Consider the following 17,803-nt stretch of genomic DNA (forward strand, 5'->3'; position numbering starts at 1 on the left):
GCAGGTGGATTTCTGAGTTCGAGGCCAGCCTGGTCTACAGAGTGAGTTCCAGGACAGCCAAGACTATACAGAGAAACCCTGTCTCGAAAAACCAAAAAAAGAAAAAAAAGAAAACACGGACTGTAGTGTAACCTCGCGGCAGAGTGCATGCCAATCAAATCCTAGGTTCAAAACTCATCGCAAAAGAGAGGGGGGGGAGGAAGGAAAAGAGAGAGAAATAAATGAAGATCCTGCTCTTAACAGAGAACCCAGAGGTGCCCCGCCATCAAGAGCCCCAGACAATAAAAATGCAGAGAGAGCAGAGGGGAAGCAGTGAAGATCAGGTTTGGAGGGCACAAACAGAAGGTGGATGGTTGAGCTGCTCGCTTGCAAGTCGGAAAGCTCATCCTGGAGGAGGGCGGGGGTACCTTCCGGGAGATGGCAAAGACCGACTACAAGGCATGCCGGGAGCGTGTAGCTCGCCGCTGCCTTGAGAATGTCAGTGGCTTTCTATGGCCAGGCTTAGTATGGTCTTAAAGGGGAAACCCGAGACTTGGCCAGAAATCCCTTCCAGAATGTGACGTTCTCGATATATGATAATGCGCGGAGCCCGGCCCTCAGGTTCCTCGACAGCCCGCCGCGTCGCGGGGAGCGCAAGGTTTGTCGGGAGGGCCAACAAGCTGGCCGGAAGTGCTACACCAGGGACGCAGGGCTCTCTGGGAAGTGTGGTCCTTTGGCTCGGCCCGGGCGGTGGCCGTGAGTCCTGCAACCTGGCGGCCTATCCGGCCTGAACCAGGGATGGCTGGCTCCGGAGGCCCCATTGGGTCCGGGGCCTTGACCGGAGGGGTGCGCTCCAAGGTGGCTCCGAGCGTGGACTTTGACCACAGCTGCTCTGACAGTGTCGAGTACCTGACGCTCAACTTTGGACCCTTCGAAACAGTGCATCGTTGGCGGCGCCTCCCGCCCTGCGACGAATTCGTGGGCGCCCGGTACGACAGTGTACAGGGGATCCTGAAGGCACTGTAGTAGGGACAAGAGCTGAAGTCTCAGGACGGGCTCTAGGGGCGAAATCCCAAGTGATGTCCTCGAGTATGGACTGGTCGTTCCCACAGCTGAGTTCCCAGGGAGTAGCTCCATAGTGACTCTAGGCAGGGTAGCAGACCTGCGTTTGTGAGGATCCTGTTTGAGTCCCTGAGCTGTGAGGTGTGAGTGGGAAGTCTGAAGCGTCCCCGGTGTGTCAGGTGTCCTTGCTGTCTGAAGAAACTGAAAGATCTCTATAGATCTTAGCAGTTGAGAGGCTTTATCCAAACTTATGTGGCAGCAACCATTTGTAGTCCCATTTCTTGGGTGCCAGTCAGGGGAGTCCCAGTCTCACCATCCTTCAACCCTTCTTTCTTTCTAGGCGCAGCAAGCACACTGTCGTGGCATATAAGGATGCCATCTATGTGTTTGGTGGAGACAACGGGTGAGTTGGCCTGTTTTGATGGAAGTGGTGGAAGGAGATGATGACAGAGAGACAGACTTATCTGAGAAGAGTTGTCATTAGCCATGCCCTGTGAGCCTCTGCTTCCCTATCAGTGCGGTGCTTTGCATTTGATTCCTGTGTGATGGTGAGGAAGATCCTACCCTTAAAGCCCTTTTACCCAGCATTCAAATGGCAGCACATGCTGAGTACGTGGATATATCCTTGTTTTGAAGGAGGAGACACAGGTTTGGAAGGAACGTGTGTACTCTTGCCAACCCTGCTAGCACTTTTCTTCTTTCCTCACACTTCTCTCTAGGCTTTGCCCACATGCTTGTTTTGTAGCATCTCTTATGTGTGTTTGTGGCCGGGGTAGAGGTGGAGGGGTAGGTGTGGGTGTGGGTGTGGGAAATGTGGAGTATCAGACAACAGCTGGCAGGAATCATCTTTCTCCTAGTGTGGGTACCAGGGTTTGAACTCAGGTTGCAAGACTTGGTGGAAGGTACCTTCACTTGCTGACCCATCTCACCACCTCTGAAACAGTTTCATTGATGCTGTACTCACGCCTTGCTTATGGTGGAGATTTCCCTGTGCTGCTTTAAACTCCTGGAAAATAATATTCCTAGAAACGACCTAGAAAGCACATCTCCATGCACACAGACTTCCACCAGTTAAGCGGAGGCTATGTGTTTACAAATGACTCCCTCCTCTCAGGCCTAGAGCCTGGCCTAAAGCCGAGGACAGGCACTATATAGCCTTGGTCCTGTAGACTACATGAGGCAGCTGACTTGCTCTAGCAAGTGAGATTTTTCAGGACTGTTAGGACATGCAAACTTGGCCATGATCATCTGGGATTTTAGCTCATCTCTATAGTCTCTTTCTCCAAGAGCAGTTGGGGATTCATGTACCACTGTACATCAGAGTGCGTGCTCCTTGGTTCCCTACCCTGTAATGTCTCCATCTTCTTTGTGCAAAGACCCGTCCTAATAGGAGGGTATGGCCTACTTGTTTGTGCTGTCCTGTCTCTTTGGTGACTTTGTATTTGGATTGTTCCCACCCTTTGCTGCCATTTGCAATGTTGTTCCTTCCCGTGCACACTTCTGTTCCTTTCTAATGTTCTTATGGCTGAGGCCTTGTGCCCTCTTACCTCTTTCCAGTGCCGCTTGCCCCTGGTGCTGACCCTGATCCATTTCCTTACTCAGTTCCCTACAGTAGTGTCCAGATGTACCCATTTACTGTAAAAGAAAAAGACAAGCCGTAGTAAGAATTTCTACACCAAAGACTGGTGTCTAGCATAGGGTGGGTAGGGCATTAGGGCCGCTGTGCTCAGTATCTGGAGCAGGTATACAACCGTGTGGTAATAAGCAGAAATGGTTTCAGTATGCAGTTTCAAAAGAAAAGTTAGAGAAGGTCAGTTGCACATCTATTTGGCTGTGACTTATGATAAATCAGGGCGCCCTCCATTATCAGAGTGGAAAGAAGTGTTCCTTCTCCGAAGTAGCAACTTTGGGTATTGGAAGGTAGGAGCAAGGAAACTCGGCAGTGGGGGTGAGGCCTGGTTGGTTAAGTTAGACTCTTGAGGGTTACAGCAGGGGGCTTCCTTATCACACTGGCTCAGGTAGACTACAGTCTCTTGGTTTTAGGGAAAACTTTAGGTCTTAGGATCAACGGCTTTCATGCCTGAGTTTATGAGGCATTTGACCTTGGTAACTGTTCTGGTTTGCCATGGTCTTTGGGTGCCTAGTATAGGAAATTAGTTTAAAACAGAAGTCTCCCATAATTTTCGTTTAACAAGTGCCACTAAGTTTAAGTAGGGGGTTAAAAGAGGAAGGGCAGGAACTAGGCATGATACCAGCATCTCAGCTTTGACTTCTTGGCCATTGGCCCATGCTTCCTCTCTCATAAAATGAAGTTGGGAAGGGTACCCACCTAGCACAGACTGAGCAAGGCAGGGAGAGATGCCCTGCAAAGGCCTGACCTGGAGCGAATGTTTGAGATCCTGTTGGTTCACCTTTCTTCCACATTAACAAATTGGTAATAGGCCCTGCTTGCATATTAAATACAAGCTGGCCCAGTGAGCAGTGGAATTACCTTTGATGCAGTTGTTCTGTCAGATGGCAGCAGATGGAAAAACATGCAGGTCTCCACGGATCCTAGAGCCAGAGTGTCGTCACTGTGGTGCAGCCTTGGAAGGGTTCAGTGCGGGACAGGACTTGGGGAGGCTGGGTGAGGTGTGAATGAGGATTCCAGCTCTGGGCCCTTGATTGGTGCCATCAGGCTGGCCTTGCCTGTGTGGGAGTCCTAGTTGCCCATGTCACCTAGTCACTAGTTTTGAGCTTTAGACATTGACGAGTTGTCTGAGAGGTCAGTGAGCCAGGCCCTTCTTACTGCCTCCAACCGTAGATGCATGCCCTCTCCCATCTTGAAGATCCTGGTGAGGTAACACCTTGCAATACACTGGCTACTGCCATTCTCACTCTCTGCCTGCCTTTCAGAAAGACGATGCTCAACGATCTCCTGCGTTTCGATGTGAAGGATTGCTCCTGGTGCAGGTGGGTGGCCCCTGGGCTCCAGGACCCTGCCCGTCTTCCTGGAGAGCAGCAGCACTGGGCTGGATGCACTGGCTGATAGAGTGAGGGCTAGGGAGAAATATAACAGATGAGAGCCTTGGATGGCTTCTCTTCTCATGGCTTTCTATGAGAATGATTATCCTAAATTATCCCAAATCTGTGAGCTACAGGCTGTATTTGGTCTAGTTGGTGGTAAGTAGATTCTCACTTGGGAGGAACCTTCACTAGAAGTTGTCTTGAGCCAGGAGCAGCTGTGGGATCTCACGGTATGGACAGGCCTCAGCTTGGACAGTTTTCCCAGAGTTCCACCTCAAGGCTGGCAGCAGAGCCTCTTGTCCCACCTTTGTCTCATAGGGCTAGTTGTGTGCCAGTAGACCCCACACAGTTGTTGAGCAGCATGCAAACCCTATGAATGACCACCTCAGTTGTGTGGCCCTGGACAGGAGCTGCCTTTGTGGGTGTCACATATTTATGTTTTCTGCAGCAGAACCGATCTGGCAGCAGCTTACAGCTGATGGGAGACACAGTCCTGAGGGTTAGAATGTACTGGGCTTGCTAGCTCCATCATCTGCTCACACAGGAGCACACAGCCTCTTCTGCTACATGTTCTGTAGTCTGTAGGACATGCCCGTTGGTCCCCAGCAGCCTTCTGGAGTGGGGCCTTTTTTGACAGAGGAGGACCCAGGGCTCTGGAGATTGTGTGGCTGCCTTGGACATTCAGCCAGACTGGGCAGCTCTACTTGGCATCATGCACTGTCTTAGTTAGGGTTTCTGTTACTGTCCTAAAACACAGTGACTAAAAGGAACTTGGGCAGGAAAGTATTCACCTCAGTTTACTGTTCTGTGTCATAATCTATCATTGAAGGAAGTCAGGGCAGGGACTCAAGGCAGGTATCTGGAGTCAGGAACAGAAGCCATGGAGCAGTCCTGCTTGCAGCTCTTTCCTCTTGGTGTGCCCAGCCTGCTTACTTATACCACCCAGGACTACCTGGCCAGAGATGGCCCTACTTACAATGGGCTGAGGCTTCCCACACCAATCACCAATAAAGAAAATGCCTATAGGCATGCCTACAGCCCACTATTATGGAGAATCTTCTCTATTGTGTTTCCCTGTTTTCAGATAACCATAACTTGTGTCAAGTTGACAAAAACAAACAAGTAAAAACAACAAAACCCCTCAACCAGCTAGGATAACCACCTCTGCTTGGTCTCCCTGGAGCACCTTGCAGAGCAGCTGCAAGCATTTCTCCAGCACTTGATCTTTACACAACTGCTATGGATTCTTTTATCTCTTTCCTTTGCCGGGTACAAAACCCAGGGATTAGTGTATGCCCGGCAAACACTGCCTCGGAGCTATCTCCCCAGCCTTCCTTTTGTTTGTTTGTTTTTTGAGACAGGATCTCATGTGTACCCCAGACTGGCTTCAGACTTGCTGTGTAGGTAAGGATGACCATGACCTCTTACCCTGCATCTAGCACCTGATAGCTGGGACGACAGGTGCTTGCTACCATGCCCAAGTCATGTACTACTGGGCATCTAACTTAGGGCTTTGGCTAGGCGGTTCAGGTAAGCTTAGTGCAGACAAGCAAGCACTTTACTAATCGAGCTCCATTTCCAGGTCCAGTCCTCAATTAATTTTAATGATTACTTTGACTGGCCAGAGAGACGGCTCAGCAGGTAGAGGCACTTGCTATGCTAGCCTGGTGACCCGAGTTCTGCCCTCAGAACCTGAGAGAAGGTGGAAGGAGAGAACAAGTGCTATACATAGCTGCCCTCCTACCTCCGCATGTGCACGGTGGCACACGTGATTCTCATTTGTGCACACGGTACCAGACAAAAATGAAAATCACTTTGAAGACTTCGTAACTGTTAGTCAAAAGATGCTTAAGAAGGGCAGACAAGGTGGTATACACCTGTAATACTAGCACTCAGGAAGCTAAGACAAAAGGATCATAAGTTCAAGGACAACCTGTGTTCAAGACTCTCCTCCCCAGTTCTAAGGCTCAACGGTAGTAGTGCTTGCTTAGCATGTCCAAGGTCCTGGGTTCATTACCCATCACTGCAGAAAATTCACATACAGGCAGATTTGGTGGGGGTAGACACTTAACATTCTAGTTTTAAGGGGCAAGCAGGAGCTTTGCAAATCTGAGACCAGCCAGGCTACATAGCAAGACCTCAAAAAAACAAGCAAAAGCAAATGCTTAAGTTGAGCATAGTGTTACCTTCCCATAATCCCAGAATCCTGAGACCAGGACCAAGTCAAATTCTGTTGCCTACTTGAAAAAACAAATTATAAAATACCTTTCAAATGATTCAGAAGACAAAAAACAAAAAGAAGTCCTAGCCAGGCATCACTAGTGGCTCACACGTTTAACCCCAAAAGTCAGGCAGAATTCTGTGAGTTGAGGCCAGTCTGGTCTACATAGTGACTTGTAGGCCAGCCAAGGTTACATAGTAAGACCCTGTCTAAAGGGGGGGAAATCAGGCATGGTGGCTTTTTAATCTCAGCACTAGGGAGGCAAAAGTAGGTGGATCTTTGTGAGTTTAAGGCCAGCCTGGTCTACATAGTTTCAGAACAGCCAGAGACCCTGTCTCAAAAAGTTCCCAAGAGGCCTCTCAGAGGTGTTCAGTAGGAGGGTAAGAGTAAGGGACTGCACTAGGCAGGTAAGTAGGAATTTTAATGCCTATTACTTTGGTTTTCTCCTAATTAGTGATGTTTTAAAGGGCTCAGTGAGAGAAGTGACACCTTTGAAATACAGAAGCAAAACAAGCCTGACTCCCTGGCACATACCTCTCCTCCCCTCTTATTGGGTAGCTAAGGTAAAAGATGGCTTGAACCACAATTGAGGCCAGCTTGGGCACCAGAGTGATAACCTGTCTGAAAGAATTAGCAAATTACTGCAGTCATGGGGATGCCACCCTCAAATTCCAGTATTGGGGAAACCATGATAGGAGGATGATAAGCTTGAGGCCAACCTGGACAGCATAGGACAGCATAGCCTCATGAGTTACATGGCAGCCTAGACTACTTGTAGCAACACCATAACTTGAAAAGCAAAGGAGGCGAGGGAGGGTAGGTCAAAGAGAGCCAGGGGAGGATAGAGAAAGCATGTCGGAATCAAAGGCTGCGGGGCTTGAATTGCCTGGCAGAGGCCTCACTGACCTCACCCTGTGCCTCTCTAGAGCCTTCACCACCGGCACTCCTCCAGCCCCCCGTTACCACCACTCTGCTGTTGTCTATGGGAGCAGCATGTTCGTCTTTGGTAAGCAGCAAGCTCTTGCTCTCCTGAACCCACAGCCGTCTTGCCTCTCCCCACCTCCAGCCTCTGAGGCTCTCTTTCCCCACTAACTTCGTCCACTGGAGTGCCCTGAACTTCTGCTTGAGGGGACTGATTTTCACTAATGTCCTGAGCTCATGGGGCCATCTGATAGCTAGAACAAGAAACATCAGTCTACCCATCTCTGCACCCCCAGAACCCAGAGCAAAGCTCATTTGGGTGAACAGTTGGTACATGAAGGTTTGTACATGTTAACTAGGGTCCCCACATTTCTACCCACCCCCATATTTAAATACCAACGTAGTACCCTGGATATAACCCTTCATTTTTGTTCTTCTCTCCCAGGGGGCTATACTGGAGATATTTATTCCAATTCTAACTTGAAAAATAAAAATGACCTCTTTGAATACAAATTTGCAACTGGCCAGTGGACAGAGTGGAAAATTGAAGGGAGGTAAGAGATTCTGCTGAGAACTTTTATAGTAAGCGAGGCCGAATGGTATTTAGTTCTGTGTGCTTCCTGCCACAACCCGCACGAGGAGCCTGTAGCTGGGAGACGTTCATTAACTGCTTAATTTTCATCACTGCTGAGTCTGGTGAGGGCTTGGCTAGGCAAGGGTGTGCACAGGCAGGAGGCCAGGAACTGTACTAAGTCCCCTTTGTATAGCCTGCTCCCGAGTTCACATCTCCTTTCCTAAGGAACGGAGACTGCCTGCTCTGTGAGTCCAGTGTTCTCCTAGCAGCTGGGCAGTGCTGTGCCTGAGTGGACCCCAGGTGTCTTTGGTTGTTCTTTGTTTCTCATCACAGGATGGAACCCAAGGTCTTGCTGATTCGAGGCAAGCTCTCAATCATTGAGCTACACTCCCTACATCTGATTTTTGTCTCCTGACCTTTGCAGTAGATCTCATGTAGGCTAGGCTAGCTTTGAGCTTGAGTGCTGGGGTTACAGGTGTACCATACCATGTCTGGTTTTTTGTGGTGTTGAGAATCAAACCCAGGGCTTCCTGAAAGCAACCTACAAATGGAGACATGTCCTCGCCCCTTAGGAGGGTGTGGTTTGGTTTGGTTTGGTTTTGTCTTTGTTGGTGTTTGTTTTGAGTCAGGGTCTCACATAGTCTGACCACTGGCTTGCCGTGTAGCTGAGGCTGGTCTTGAACTTCTGAGCCTCTTCCTTTCACCTCCCCAGTGTCAGCATTTACAGACATGCTGTCATACACGGTTTCAACATCTGGATTTCTTACACATCTTGTGCTGTTGTTTGCTTGCAGCTTCAGCACTGCTCTTTGAGTCCCAGTGTCAGGCAGATGTGGGCCTAGCTGCTCAACACTTGACACATGCAGCCCTGCACTGCAGCCTGCCCTGATGACCTCTTTCCTCAGTAATAGATAGATAGATAAATAAATAAATAAATAAATAAATAAAAGATATACTATTATATATATTATATATAAATATTATGTCGTTTAAATAATATAAATTATATATATTCTATATACATACATATATGTTAATGTGTATATATGCGTTTATGTATGTAAAACTTTTTTTTTATTGTGTTTGGGTATTTTGCTGGCATGTATGTTGCACATCTTGTATGCCTGGTGCCTGAGGAGACCTGAAGAGGGTATCGCATGCCCTGGGATTGGCGTTACAGGGATGGTTGTGAGCTGCCCTGCGGGTGCTGGGAATTGAATCGGGGCCTTCTGAAGAACAACCATCACTCTTCAGTACTCAGCCTTCTTTCTGGGCAGTCCTCTTTTTTTTTTTCTTTTTGTTCTAGGTTGCCTGTTGCCAGGTCAGCCCATGGGGCTACAGTGTACAGTGACAAGCTCTGGATCTTTGCTGGTTATGATGGCAATGCCAGGTAGGCGCATAGCTGGCCATGTCTCCTGACTCTGCATGCCCTCAAGGGCAGAATAAGCTCTCTTGGCACCCAAGTACTCAGGCTAGGGTAAGTTACCCTGGTAGGTTTTGAGTTCCTCAGGAGATGGGTGTGGAGGTAAGACTTCTGAATGGAGCTCCCAGACAAGTTTGTGACCCCTTGATTATCTCAGATGAGGATATTTGGAACTTACAGGAGGGGCCTGGAAGCAGGAAACATCTCAGCTCAAACCCAACTCTGAGCTCCTGTGTGTTGTAGTTTTCTCTACTTATTTGTTGTTTTATGTTTTGCTTTTGTTTTAAGACAGGGTTGCTATGTATGTAGCCCTGGCTGTCCTGGAACCCTCTGTGTAGAGACTGGCTTCCAGCTCACAGAGATCCTCCTTCCTCTGCTTCTTGAGTGCTGGGATTAAAGATGTGGGCCTCCACACCAGACTCCCTCCCTTTTTTAGAAAAGTAGTTTTGCTGTGTTTGTCTAATAACCAAAGCAGCATGTGCTCATTCTAAACTTGAACACTGCAGAAACTAAGAATGGCACAGTGGAGCAGTAGGTTCTACATGTCGTCATTTCCCTGTCTCAGGTGTCTCATTACCCCAGATGTTATGTGTAAAGCTATTCTGTCTTGACTGGTCAGAAAACCAGCCAGAAGCGAGGGTGGCTGGGGGTCAAGTGCAGGGATTTGATATAGCACCTTCTTCCCATGAAATGCCAGTTTTTTCAAGAAATATGGCATCGTTGTCCCCTGACACACATGGCAAGTGGTTCTTTCCCAGAGGTCAGGGCCAAAAGATCCTGACTCCTCTGTCCTGATGCAGGTTGAACGACATGTGGACCATTGGCCTCCAAGACCGAGAGCTCACATGCTGGGAGGAGGTGAGGGGTGCAGGGAGCATGCTGCAGGTGGGAAGTCGGGCACTGGGGCTGGGTTGCAGTATCTATCGAGAGGTGCAGGGTGGAGGAAGCTGGTCTTCAGGTGAGAGGTGCTGCTGGAGAGGGGTATAGCGGAAGCTGTCTTCTTCCCTTACCAAGGCCTAACCACCTTCCCTCAGCCCTATTCCATTATTGACTAGAGACTCCAACTGGGCAGGGATGTAGCTTAGCTGTAATGTAGCATGCATGAAGCCCCGATTTCATCCCCTGACCCACATAATCTGGGTGTGGAGGTGCATGCCTGTAATCCCAGCACTTGGGAGGTAGGTCAGAAATTTGAGGAGATCCTTAGCTATAGAATGAGTTTTGAGATCAGCCTTGGCTTCATAGAGAGTTCTCGGCTAGCCAGACCTGTACAGTGAGACCAACCCTGCCTCCAAAATGGATGAGTGAGTGAATAATAAAAGACTTTGGAGCTAAGGCTATATAGAGCCCAGGCTAAAGTCCCTGTCTTTGACCCTGCCAATGAAAGTGGAGTCAAAGGAAGAAAAACCCTGAGTCCTGGATGGGCAAGGTGCCACATGTGACAGATGTGATTTGTGAACACAGCAATAGCCACTTGTTTTGCTTACTTGTTTTCCCTTGGAGCTTTGTTTCTCTTGTAGAAATTGCATTTTAAGCTCCAAGTGAACCTCATGATTTTAGCCTTAGCTGATGAGAACGGGCTGTGTGGGTAGGTGTGATGAGGATGTAAGCTCTCTGTATTTACTCATTTCAAAGTTTAGGATAGTGTAGCCTCAGGCCTTGGAGGCCCTAGCTGAGCTGTGCCCACACCCTAGGTGGCTCAGAGTGGTGAGATCCCCCCATCCTGCTGCAACTTCCCTGTGGCTGTGTGTCGGGATAAGATGTTCGTGTTCTCAGGACAGAGTGGAGCCAAGATAACTAACAACCTCTTCCAGTTTGAATTCAAAGACAAGACGTGAGTTGTCTGGGTCTTGAGGGACACTAATATGTTCATGCCTATGTCTGGCAACTGTCATTGCCACATATGCCCTGGAGTATGGGTATTTGATCCTGAAAGGCCTTTGGGTTATGGCTGTAGCTCAGCAGGACGTAGCCTGAATCAGGACCCATAGCTGTTCTAAGCGTGAAGGAGAGCCCTGTACTGTGTATGGCTTGTTCATTGCCACTGTTAACAAATGTGGCCAGTGCCAGTATCGTGATAGTGAAGATAGGCAGGGTAACATAGGCTCTCTACTTCCTTTGGCTGCTGTCTATCCTTGGACCCTATGATAGGGTTAGCCTTTGACTCTGGAACTAACAGAGGAAAGAGAATAAGGCTTGGGCGAGGACTCCCAAGTTACCCCACAGGTCAGGGTAGATAGAAACACCAGAAACCTTGGGTAGAGGGAATAAAGTTCTGGGGCAGCATGGAGCCAGATAGAATAGCCTGCATCTCTTTTGGTTCTTCTACTAGCTTAGCAGAAAAGGGATCTGTTGAAAAGTCCTTGGAGGAGCATTAGTGCCTGCCTCGGCAGGCATCTCCCAGGCAAGGACTCTACTGTTTGGTAGTGAGCAGTACAGCTCCATTCTCAGAGCAGACTAGCAGAGACTCTGCGCTGTCACTGCTGTCCTCTCTGTGGTGGTGGGAGGAGAGGGAGTTGGGTGGGCCCCATGGTAGGTTGTGTGGATCTGGGTACTGGTGTGGCCAGTACCTGAACTAAACAGGTCAAGAGATGCTGGACACAGAGGCCTGGGTCTTCCCTTAAGACCATGGGCTGGCACTCCAAGCACTTTAGGGGGACTTCATAGGAGGACCTTTTGTGGGGAGTGTGTGAGAGAGCAGAGCACCTACTCCACTGTTGGTTCATGGTCATGGCCCCAGGTGGACACGCATCCCTACTGAGCACCTGCTTCGGGGCTCCCCACCCCCGCCACAGCGGCGCTACGGACACACCATGGTGGCCTTTGACCGCCATCTCTATGTGTTTGGGGGTGCAGCAGACAATACACTGCCTAACGAGCTGCATTGCTATGATGTGGATTTCCAGACCTGGGAGGTTGTCCAGCCCAGCTCTGACAGTGAGGTGAGTTCTGGCTGGGTTCCCTGGGTTTCACATAACCAAGAAGATCAACTTGAGAACCTTCAAGGCCCTATAGCCTTCAGCTTTTCCTGCACACATTCCATCTTGTGTCACTGGGCTGCTATCCTGAAGAGCTCTGGGAAGCATTCTGACCACCCTCACAGCTTTCCGCAATGTCTTGTCCCTCCTCTGGAACCCATAGAAGCTCTGGAAGGGATGACAGCTTATTGCCTTCTTGCATATGTTTTCTACAAGGTTGGAGGGGCTGAGGTGCCTGAGCGAGCTTCCTCTTCTGAGGATGCATCCACTCTAACCTCTGAAGAGCGGAGCAGCTTTAAGAAGTCCAGAGATGTGTTTGGCTTAGACTTTGGCACCACTTCAGCCAAGCAGCCTGTCCACCTGGCATCAGAGGTGAGTGTTAAGGACCCTCATTAAAATTCCATTACTTTCAGAAGCAGGAACTTTCACAGATGGTATCGTAGGGCTCCTGGAAGAGCTTGCTCAGGTCACAAAGCAACACATGACTCTGAGAGTCCCAGGCTTTATCCTCTACATTCAGTGAGGTACTCTGGACTAAGTACTCCACTAACCTGGCGTTAATGCACAACCTGCCCCGCTCTCTGCCTCCCCCACCCTATGACCCAGCTTTCCTCCTCATCTGCAGGAGCACCCAGGAAACCCCTGTCCAAGGGACCGGGATCTTTGGCCTTTCTTCTTTCATGGCCACATGGAGTCATGACCTGTCCACGGCTTGGCCACAGCTGGATCCAGTGTCGGAGACTTGGTCCCATCCCATTGCTTTGTCTGCTTGTCTTTCTCAGCTGCCTAGCGGGAGGCTCTTCCATGCTGCTGCTGTCATCTCTGATGCCATGTATATCTTTGGGGGCACTGTGGACAACAACATTCGCAGTGGGGAAATGTACAGGTTCCAGGTGAGTAGCTAGTGGTTCTGTGAGGCCTGCTGAGGCAGGTGGACCCAGTGAGCGGGGACAGGGATATGTAAAGGTGCACAGTGGTACCTAAGCCTTGGGATACCTTTGAGCAGCCTGGTGGAGAGGGTTAGAGGTGCTGTAAGTCCAGGTAGGCAGAGAACACTGGGGAGAAGGAAGCCTTACTACAGTGAGGCAAACAGAGCCTCTGCTTCAGAGAAAAATGGCAGGTCAGCTGGCAGGACCAGCAAAGCAGTGGCTAATCCGGGCTCTGTGCTGGGGACTCCAGAGAAATCTTAGCAGCCCATTCCCAAACCTGGAAGAATTGATGCTTAGGACAGGGGCCTGTGCCATAGTGGAGGCATGGATAAATCTATTTCAGTGGTGGGTAGGGGTGGGAATGGGGTTGTTTGAATTCCTGGGTCCATGTTTATTAGAAAGACTACAGCCTGTCTAAAGCCTGGGAGCCTCTGTCAGTGCAAGACTGTGAAGTGGGAGGCCCTCCTGGCAGGACAGTCCTCAGCTACGCTCGCCTGACCCCTGGTCTGAGGGTCCCAGGACTGGTTGGTTATAGGCTTTTGTTGTTCACTCACTGGTTCTCTCTCTGCAGTTCTCTTGCTACCCTAAGTGCACACTGCATGAAGATTATGGGCGCCTGTGGGAGGGCCGCCAGTTCTGTGATGTGGAGTTCGTGCTTGGTGAGGTAGGCAACTGACCTATACCAGCCTCACTTGCTGTATGTGTTAAGTTGAGCTTTGCCCTGGCCTGCTGGCCTGTGTCCCCAGCAGGGGTCCTATGCTTTTGCCCATGTATCATTCATTTTTCATGCAGAAGGAAGAGTGTGTGCAGGGCCATGTTGCCATTGTCACTGCAAGGAGCCGGTGGCTTCGTAGGAAGATTGTACAGGCTCGAGAGTGGCTGGCCCAGGTCAGGTCTCTGTTAGCCCCCGTGACTGGAAGATTTGCCTACTGTCTACACAGGTGCCCTGAGTTCCCTTTTCCCCACAGAAGCTAGAGGAAGATGGGGCCCTTGCTCCCAAAGAGGCCCCTGGCTCAGCTGTGGGCAGGGCACGGCCACCCCTGTTACGTGTGGCCATCCGTGAGGCTGAGGCCCGACCATTTGAGGTGCTCATGCAGTTTCTCTACACAGACAAGATCAAGTACCCACGGAAAGGTCTGCCTGGGATATGGGTGATGTGCACCAGGTGGGGCAGGGGCAGCAGAGCTAGAGGTGGTGCTGCTAGGTGTGTCACAGATGTGCCCAAGGCACAAGCCAGTAACCCTTGATAGCAGTTGACCTGCAGTCTAGCTTCCATCTTGCAGCCCGGACCCTCTTGTTCATGGATAGAGCCCTGGGCCCTCTTATAGGCCCGCCTTTCCTGGGGCCCCTAGGCTCAGGGATTTTTTGGTGCAGGTCATGTAGAAGATGTGCTGCTCATCATGGATGTGTACAAGTTGGCGCTGAGCTTCCAGCTGTGTCGCCTTGAGCAGCTGTGTCGGCAGTACATCGAAGCTTCTGTGGATCTGCAGAATGTGCTGGTTGTGTGTGAGAGTGCTGCCAGGCTACAACTGGGCCAGCTCAAGGTACAAGCTGGGAATGCCTACCAGCCCAGGCCTTCCTGGGTAGGGTAGTGTGGGTGACCTTGCTCCTCACTACAAGCTCTGTTGCCCAGCCTGGGCCTTGGTCTGACTCCACTTTCCTGTTGTGTTTGTCTGTCCCAGGAGCATTGTCTGAACTTCATAGTGAAGGAATCCCACTTCAATCAGGTGATCATGATGAAGGAGTTCGAGCGCCTCTCATCCCCACTGATTGTAGAGATTGTTCGTCGGAAGCAGCAGCCACCCCCTCGCACACCCTCTGATCAGCCTGTGGACATTGGTAGGGAACCTCTCTTCATGTCCTGATTGTAGGGAAGTGGTGAGTTAGGTCCACTTACCTGCCAGGCCCTTGGGGTAAGGATAGCTCTGTGACCCACTCGGGTGCTCCCTGGCACAGGGACTGGGAGGGACAGGAGCTTTTAATAGTAAGCTATGTGCCAGTGAGCCTGGGTACCCATGAAACTCACTCTTGAGGGTGACCTGTGCCTTCTCTGGTTGGCTGGTCAGATCTCATGTCTCGAGGTCAGGCTAGTGAGGCAGCTGCAGCTGTGTATGGCCCAGTCCTTCTTCTCACTGTACTGTACCCACTGGAGATTGCTAACACCTTCACTGCCCTAGATCACTTTGGGGCTTGTACTGACTGACTCTTGCCACTGGCATGATAATCCAAAAGCCAGGCCTGGAGGGATGTGTAGCATGAGACTGGGAGCTGAACATACAGGGCTCATGGGAGGAGATGAGGGCCAGAACAAGGACTACCATTTCCAGGTGAACTGGAAGACTGAGGGAAGGAATGACTGGCACTTCTAGCTTGGGGAAACTTTGAGCAGGGCAGTAATACTGGAGAGGTGGTTCCCCTTGGGCCAGAAAACAAAGTTAACCTCTTCATTCAGGGTCAAGGTGGGAGTCTTCTCAAGGTCCTTCTACACCCCCCAGGCACATCTTTGATCCAAGACATGAAGGCTTACCTGGAGGGAGCAGGCTCAGAGTTCTGTGACATCACACTGCTGCTAGATGGCCACCCACGGCCAGCCCACAAAGCCATCCTAGCTGCCCGTTCTAGGTATGTTGCAGGCCCATGAGGCAGGGCAGGGCAGGGCCTCAATGTTGACTTTCTTCTCCTGAGAGCTGGGATCTACCTCCCTGTTTGCAGCTACTTTGAGGCCATGTTTCGGTCGTTCATGCCAGAGGATGGGCAGGTGAACATCTCCATCGGGGAGATGGTTCCCAGCAGACAGGCATTCGAGTCCATGCTACGCTACATCTACTATGGCGAGGTCAACATGCCCCCTGAGGACTCCCTGCATCCTTTTACATGTTGGTGCTCCTGGTGCACCATGTTTGAGTTCTGTTGCTTTGTTGGCTGCCTGATCTTGGCTTGGTACCTAATTTTAGAGCAGTGCCAGATGCTGGTACTGGGCCTACTAGTCTCCACAGGCTCCAAGCAGGTGGGCAGCAAGAGAGAGCACTTTGCTTAGTTGAGTAACCTTTACAACTACGCGGGGCAAGTGAGCTAGTTACTACTGTTCAACAAACAGGAGGTGGACAAAGTGATTCCTTGTCTTTCTGTCAGAAGTGTTTAAAACCTGAGGTGCAAGGATACCTGATGGGACCAGAGAACTTGGAAAAATTCTGGGAATGTGCACATGGGAATGAGAGGATTAAGGTGCTCTTTGGATCTTGAATGAGGACTTTGAACATGAAATGGTTCAGAACCAGTTTAGAGAACAAGCCAGCTGGGGCCCTAGCTGGAGCTCTGGATTCTGGGGTTTATGTAGTTCCCAGGAAGACAAGGGAAGTGATAGGATAGGTGGATGCAGGTGAATACATGTCCTTTGACTTGGCAGCACCTTAACTTTTATCAAGCTACCTGTTTGCAGCCCCCTACTATTATGGCTTCTACAACAACCGACTACAGGCATACTGCAAGCAGAACCTAGAGATGAATGTAACAGTGCAGAATGTGCTGCAGGTAATGCTTAGTACTCTCAGGCCATGCCTTCCTTTGTGGGTAAGCTGGGGCAGGGCCTCATGGTTCTTGCCATTGCAGATTCTGGAGGCGGCTGACAAGACACAGGCACTGGACATGAAGCGTCACTGCTTGCACATCATTGTACACCAATTCACCAAGGTCAGGCTCTGGCCCCAGTGTTCTAGGTCCCAGCTCTCCCCAGCAGGCCTGGGCACCTCTTGGCCATTGCCCACTGTCCTCAGACAGCCTAGGCCTGAGCAGGCGGGGCCCCAAGAGGACTCATCTGCCCACCCTGGTCCTCCTGGGAGTCTGGTTTCATCTAGTTTTGGTCATCTGTGCAGGTCTCTAAGCTGCCCACACTGCGGTTGCTGAGCCAGCAGCTGCTGCTGGACATCATAGACTCCCTGGCCTCCCACATCTCTGACAAGCAGTGTGCAGAGCTGGGTGCTGACATCTGAGGATCTGTTTGGAGAGTGATGACGCCCAACTGTTTGGCCACATCTCCACCTGCAGAGTGATCACACCTGTGGGGTCAAACGTCCTCAGCTTCTACAGGAGGCTGAGATATACAGGAACCCCCAAAGCCTGCACTTCATTGAGGACACAGACCCCACAGAGAATGGCAAATAAAGCAAACTCCCTTTCCAGCTGGCACCTTTCTATCAGAAGCCATTTTAGCCTGCTTCTGTGATAGTCTGCCTGTCATGCAGAGTCAAGTCAGGCCAGGGTCTGCTGGCAGATTTTCTGGCCTGCTGACCCATGAAATGGTAAGAGGGGATACACTTGAAGCTCAAGGTGAGAGGCTGAATGTTCTGTTAATCTTGGAGGAAGGAACAGAAAGGCCTCCAGATAGGTACAAATACCCAGTGTGTTTCAGCCATTGTCTCTGCTGGCTTGTGACGTTGTTTTCCAAGATACTGTAAAGTAGCCAGGCGGTGGTGGCGCAAGCCTTTACTCCCAGCACTTGGGAGGCAGAGGCAGGCGGATTTCTGAGTTCAAAGCCTGCCTGGTCTACAGAGTGAGTTCCAGGACAGCCAGGGCTATACAGAGAAACCCTGTCTCGAAAAACCAAAAAAGAAAAAAAAAAAAAAGATACTGTATAGTATATAAAGCCTATAAGAATTATTATTAAACTTGGAGCTGCTACAGTACTAACTGGACAGCCCCCTCAATTTCTAA

The 17,803-nt window shown here is 50.3% G+C and overlaps 1 protein-coding gene across 1 annotated transcript; it reads left to right on the forward strand.

Moving 5' to 3' along the window:
• Positions 1-493: 493 nt before the first annotated feature.
• Lztr1 (leucine zipper like transcription regulator 1) lies at positions 494-17,803 on the forward strand. The gene is made up of 21 exons (XM_031363282.1): positions 494-968; positions 1,382-1,444; positions 3,937-3,993; positions 7,195-7,274; positions 7,635-7,743; positions 9,070-9,153; positions 9,987-10,044; positions 10,881-11,020; positions 11,927-12,128; positions 12,381-12,536; positions 12,947-13,057; positions 13,665-13,757; positions 13,886-13,981; positions 14,062-14,227; positions 14,468-14,637; positions 14,776-14,932; positions 15,589-15,715; positions 15,806-15,955; positions 16,519-16,624; positions 16,703-16,783; positions 16,966-17,803. Exons 1-21 carry the CDS (start codon positions 778-780, stop codon positions 17,080-17,082), a joined length of 2,514 nt encoding a protein of 837 aa, XP_031219142.1. The 5' UTR covers positions 494-777; the 3' UTR covers positions 17,083-17,803.

The sequence above is a fragment of the Mastomys coucha genome, unplaced genomic scaffold, assembly GCF_008632895.1.
Source record: "Mastomys coucha isolate ucsf_1 unplaced genomic scaffold, UCSF_Mcou_1 pScaffold12, whole genome shotgun sequence".
Classification (NCBI taxonomy): domain Eukaryota; kingdom Metazoa; phylum Chordata; class Mammalia; order Rodentia; family Muridae; genus Mastomys; species Mastomys coucha.

What these genes read in the sequence shown, in the direction of transcription:
- Lztr1 (XM_031363282.1), top strand. Translation starts at nt 778, where the DNA reads ATGGCTGGCTCCGGAGGCCCCATTGGGTCCGGGGCCTTGACCGGAGGG. An exon ending in GACGAATTCGTGGGCGCCCG is followed by an intron (nt 969 to 1,381) that starts GTACGACAGTGT and finishes CTTTCTTTCTAG; the next exon opens with GCGCAGCAAGCACACTGTCG. An exon ending in TACAACTGGGCCAGCTCAAG is followed by an intron (nt 14,638 to 14,775) that starts GTACAAGCTGGG and finishes TGTCTGTCCCAG; the next exon opens with GAGCATTGTCTGAACTTCAT.